General features: G+C 46.5%; 1 protein-coding gene across 1 annotated transcript; it reads right to left on the bottom strand.

The window, feature by feature from the left end:
* Positions 1 to 393: 393 nt before the first annotated feature.
* LOC111387305 (uncharacterized protein C16A3.08c-like) lies at positions 394 to 949 on the bottom strand. Its single transcript, XM_023011854.1, has 3 exons — positions 818 to 949; positions 640 to 765; positions 394 to 531 (listed from the first exon to the last, which is right to left on the bottom strand). The coding sequence occupies exons 1-3, from the start codon at positions 947 to 949 to the stop codon at positions 394 to 396; spliced, it is 396 nt and encodes a 131-aa protein (XP_022867622.1).
* Between the last annotated feature and the right edge of the window lie 4802 nt (positions 950 to 5751).

Below are 5751 nucleotides of genomic sequence, written 5' to 3'. Positions count from 1 at the left end.
TAATTTATCTTAGTAATGAATTTTCAGTTCAAGCCACATCACTTAGTGAATAGTTTCCTCAGCGCTTCAGAAGGTTCATTTAAGCGATCCGATCATCAATTATTAGTTGATTAACGTATTTCCCTAATTGGTCTGATCTTAGATTATTAATAAGTTGGCATTAGGAACAGCTTCATACTCGCTTAAGTGTTTAAACTTATGTTAACTTAAGCAATCCGGTTCACAGTTATTAACTGGTCATTGTCGTGAGGCAAGTAGTCTAACGTTTGTCGTTCATACAAGTATAAAACAAAGAAAATACAAAGAAGTAGAAGCCCAAATACTTAACAAAAATTTCTCATCTCATTTCATTAATTTAAGTACATTGGGGGCCAAAGCCATTACAAGACAACCCTAGTTTGTTGGAGGGACTTCAGCACTGGCCGCCTCTTGGGCCTCCGGAGCCTCCTCGACAACCTTATTAGGCCGACCTCCAGTTGGCCCCCCAAACTCTACCTCCAGTGGAGAGATGTCCAGAGTGGGATGTACCTCCTTCAGTCGACCCAGTAAGCTTTGGGCACTCCATGAGCCCCAGAAGTTGGCGAAGTCGTCATACAGGGGATGGTCTTAAAAGTGGTCAATAAAGTTCTGGACTGCCACCTCCCCCGCAGACTTCAATTCCTCCTTCAAAGAGGCAATCTCCTCTGACTGGGCCTCTATCTGCTGCCTCAGCTCTGCCTTTTCTCTGTTGGAAGCCTCCACAGCATTGGTGGTGAGCTTGTGGTGCTCATTGGCGTGATCAAAGTCGCCGAGTCACAGCAGCCACTTGGTATTCCACCTCATAGAGCTCTTTCTTCAGCCGTTCCACCTCTGCTTGCGCAACAGTAAGCTGGGCCTCAGTAGCTTTCTTCCCCTCCTCTGCCTTTGTGGCTTTGGCCTGGGCCGCCGGCACAGCATCTCCATAATGCATCGCCTCCTCGAGGTGCTTGGCGAGGTCCTCCCTCTTAGAGTTCAGATCCTTCACCAAGCCCTCGAGCTGGATGCTTGTGCTTAGGGCCCGAGCCACATAGGCGCTGTTCGCCGCCACCAAGTCTTCAGCTGTGTAGGAGGCGGGGACAGGCGGTGTGGTCCCTCCACTCTTCTGTCCAATATTTGTTGTGGACCATCGCCACCGCAGTTATTTCGGGAAGAAGAGCCTCCAACACCTCCCTTACGGGCTCCTCAGGATTGGTGCCTAGGAAATCAACCTCCTTAGAGGGATGGGCCCTTTTTCTCCTCTGCTGCCCCGAAACTTGATCAATGGGCACTGCAGTAAGGGGTGCTATGTCCGGGACAGCGACAGGCTCAGTTGGAGCGGGGCTTATCTCCGGGAGGGCCACCCCCGTGGGAATAGTTGTCTGCCTCAAAACTGGGGGTGGTCTCGTCACAGTTAGGCGTCTGGGAGGGACGGCACTTTTCTTGCCCTTCCTTCGGAGATCAGCCTCCGGGTCCTCTTGAACGTCCTCCTCCGTCGGAGGCTGGAGCCTCTTATTGGCCTCCACCAACTCCTCCATTTGCTTTTTATACGAGGAGGAGGAGGCCTTCAGTGCCCGTACCTCAGCCATCATTTTCTGGATGGTCTTGAAGTCGGGGCACACTGACAGCTTCTTGTTAAAGTTATCTGCAAAGAAACAAATAAGGACTTAGTACAAGTCTAGGGAGTTCGGAATAAAAAGTAAGGACTTCGGTCCTATTACCTTGAGACGCCATTAAATCGTGAGTAATGAAATGGATGTTCTTCTGGATCAGCCTGTGGTAGGACCTCTTCTTCTGAGGTAGCTGATAAATGACACAGATAGTGTCGAAGTCCTCCGTTGATAGCTCGCACCGAGGAAGAGAACCTACAAAAGAAACATAACTGTTAGACACAAGTCGAATCGAAGAGAAAATAAAACTAAGTGTTGAAAACTTCGTTGGAACTGTAAGAGGCGCCAGGGGGTCCCCCTCCATTGTGTCTCATCGTCCTGCTGCCCAGCACCATAAGCTCTTCCATTCCTTGGTGGAGCTCGGCAGATCGACCATGAATGGAGTATGGAAACCCCATGACGTAAGGTAGTACCAACCCCGGGTCTTATCCCCCCCGACAGTAACCTTGGGAATATAGAGGGTCTGAAAAACGGAAAGGGGCATCTCCACCCCTAATGACGCCTCTTTTCACAACATCCAGGAGCCCACCATCTGGCTCCAGGAGTTCGGATTGAGCTGCGTCAGGGCTAGCCCATAGGACCTAAGCACCAACCTAAAGAATGGGTGGATAGGCAGCCTAAGTCCGGCCCTAAGGATCACCTCACTAATGGCCACACGGCCCAGCCTTGGGTAACAGGCTCTCTCTTCCGGTCCGGGGAGGATTAAGTCTACGCTGTCAGGGATCCTATACTCTGTCCTAAGTCTACCCAGGTCGGCCTCCCTGAATTTTGCTGGGTAGTCCGACGCCCCCCAATGCACAGAGGTATCTGGTGGGCTATCTGGTCATTTCCATATGTTCTCCCCTCCATTATTGCCCCAGCTATTTCTGAGGAGGTCACCACAATGGGCTCGTCCACCCTCACTATTTCTAAGCCCCTCCCCGAACCAGAACTCCCATCCGAGGCCATTCTTTAAAAATTTAAAAGCCTAAATAGGTGCTGAAACTTACGGGTTTGGAGGTTTTCCTAGTCGAAAATGGTGTAAGGTCGTCGGAAGCCTAGTTTTTCTCGCTGGAAGTCTAGTTCTTTCTCGCCGAAATTGCTTGCAAAACGTCGAAAATCGCCAAAAATTTGAGAGCAAAGTATAATGTTAGTTTTGCAAAGGTAGAAAGTCTGAGAAAACCCCAGAGTCCTCCTTTTATAGAAAAAACAAGTTCGATCTCCACCGTTGAATTCAAATGCGATCAATCTAAGCCGCTCGTCGCATCCTCAATCTAGGCCATTGAAATGAAACGCCAGATTTGATCTACGCCCAAGATGTCGCTGTGACTTTCACGCTAACTTGAAACGCGTCACCTCGATTACAACCAGCCGTCAATAATAATTAGTAGCCGCAGCAGCCTTTTAGGAGAATGGGCATGGCACCCAACTGTCACCTTGAAAACACGTAACAGTTGTCAAATCATTTGACGTTTGGGTCGCCTCGGATTGAGCTCCTCCTCCAACTTTACAAAGCTTGGACGCACCTGATGCGAAGGCCCTATTGGGTCATCGTCTCGGACGCTGCGTTCCTTCCCATGCTTTACAAAATTTCAGCCATCTCCCCACACGTCGACCTTTTGGGTCAGCACACCGGTGGCAGATGAGCTCCTCCTCCAACTTTACAAAGCTTGGACGCACCTGACGCGAAGCCCTATTAGGTCATCGTCTCGGACGCTGCGTTCCCTCCCATGCTTTACAAAGTTTCAGCCATCTCCCAACGCGTCGACCTTTTGGGTCAGCGCATCGGTGACAGATGAGCTCCTCCTCCAACTTTACAAAGCTTGGACGCGCCTGACGCGAAGGCCCTATTAGGTCATCGCCTCGGACGCCGCGTTCCCTCCCATGCTTTACAAAGTTTTAGCCATTCGCGAAGTTTCGGTGCACCTTACGCGACGTCCCATGCTGCTTGACCGCCTTGAACGTTACGCACAATAACGAAGCTTTGGCACGTCTGCCTATTATCATAACCTCGATTGCTGCGACGGATCAACCCCCAAAACTCCCATGACTTGCGGTCCGGTCAGGAAAGCAAATCCACGCATGATATAAATATTCATCCCCGGACTTGGGGGACCACTGTTACGCCCCGATTATTTACGCCTCGATACTGAAGTGTCATCTCACCTCCGAGGCCGAGATCAAGTGGACCCTCCGCAGCACCATTTATTCCGACCTGAAAACGACCCTTCTGAAGCTTCTCCGGAGTGATATAGCGATTGCTACTACTAATTTGCTGAAGCATCTCACCTCCGAGGTCGAGATCAAGTGGACCTCGGTTAGAAGATCCGTCGCCAATTTGAGATTTGTCCTACACCTAAGGCTTAAATTGATTTGACGTCTCCATGAGGCTATTTGATGTGACTTATCAACTTTACGTCAATTCAACTCGGAGGAAACAAACTGTCCGCCCACTCTACAAACGCGGCTGATTGACGCCTATGAGCAGACGCTTCATACCGTCAGATGTATACACGCGTTCCACATCCAACGGTTCATACCACCTATAAATACCCAAGGTTTAGTAAGAGGCAAAGGTAATGAAATTCTTAATACACAGCACTCCATAACAAGTTTATATATTCTCCTCCCCCTTTATTGATTGATTTGTGTAGCCCCTGGGTACTGTTCCGACCACCCAAATCTGACTTGTTCGTCAGAGTGTATACGGTCGTCACCACCCCAGTTGGTTCCGGCCGTGTGCGCCTGACCATTTGTTGATTGCGCAGGGAGGAATACGTGGAGTAGCTCTCAGTTGGCCACGTGGAGGAACCAATTTCCGAGGTCAACAGGTTTTATTGTAGTCAATTCCGTGTTGTTGATGATAACCTTCGCAATGATTTGCGCTTTATAGAGCTCAATACTACCATCAGCACGACATTTGATTTTGAATATCCATTGGCAACAAATAATATTGGCATTTGGGACTAGAGGAAGTAAATCCCATGTCTGATTCTTCAATAACGCATCAAATTTCAAATTCATAGCCACATACCAACGACTATGTTTGGCTGCCTCTGTATCATAGGTAGGTTTAGTGTGGTCTTCAGTAACAGCGACAAGGAGAACTTTGGGTGGAGGATACGCAATAGAACCATCACTTGCAATTTTGGGTTTCGATGTTGCTTTTAGTAGGGGTGAACATGGGTTAGGTTAGGCTGGGTTGGGTTGATTTTTTTCCAACTCAACATGATCGATTTGATTGAAAATTAACCCAACCCAAATAGATCAAAGTTGGTCGGTTTGGGCTTCGCCCCAATTAAATTTGGATTCGATTTATTTGTTAAATTTGGATAATTTTTTAGAGTTTGAAATTAATTGATAACCTCCGTTTTATAAACACATAGATAAGGAATTCTTTCTAAAAATAATGTATAAATAAGTTTAAAATTTATGAAGTATTTTCTTTTTTACAATTTTTTTTTTGAAGTTCATTCATTTCATCATCATATCTTTAATTTTTAATTTATCATCAAATAACATTGTATTTGTACATAGTGTTCATGTGAATTGGTCTATGTGAAGAAAATGGATGTTTATAAATTACAAGTCATTATCTTATCTTTACTGTTGTGTCTACTTAAAATTTTTCCCATCTTAGATATTAATTTTTTAATTATTAGATTGGGTTGGGTTTTAATTCATAACCCAAGACCCAACCCAATCTCAAATTCAATTTTCCAACCCAATTGAACTTAAAAAATCGACCGACACCGATTGATTTGGTTTGGGTTGGTCAAGTTGAGCAGTTTGGATTGGGTTTTGCCCAAGCTAAGTTTTTAGACCGAGTTGTCGTGGCATGAGTATTCTGTTGGTTGTTGGATGAAATGGTAGAGCTCTGAATATGTTCCATCATAGTGGGGTTCAGAGGTGCTTTAGGTGCAGTTGATGACGCGCCCTTATTATGTACAGGATCTGATAATGATGGTGCTGAACCCATAGGCAAGTGTGGTTCTGGAGGAGATTGTAGCCTATAAAGATGTACGTTTTTTTTACCGAAAATCAATTTTGTGTTTATTAAAGGAACGAAGGTAAGGTCAACAAGCACAACCAAAGACTTTGATGAATT

This window comes from Olea europaea, unplaced genomic scaffold (assembly GCF_002742605.1).
Source record: "Olea europaea var. sylvestris unplaced genomic scaffold, O_europaea_v1 scaffold398, whole genome shotgun sequence".
NCBI classification, from domain to species: domain Eukaryota; kingdom Viridiplantae; phylum Streptophyta; class Magnoliopsida; order Lamiales; family Oleaceae; genus Olea; species Olea europaea.
Note: the sequence above shows the minus strand (reverse complement) of the source record. Positions and strands in the feature narration are given on the sequence as shown.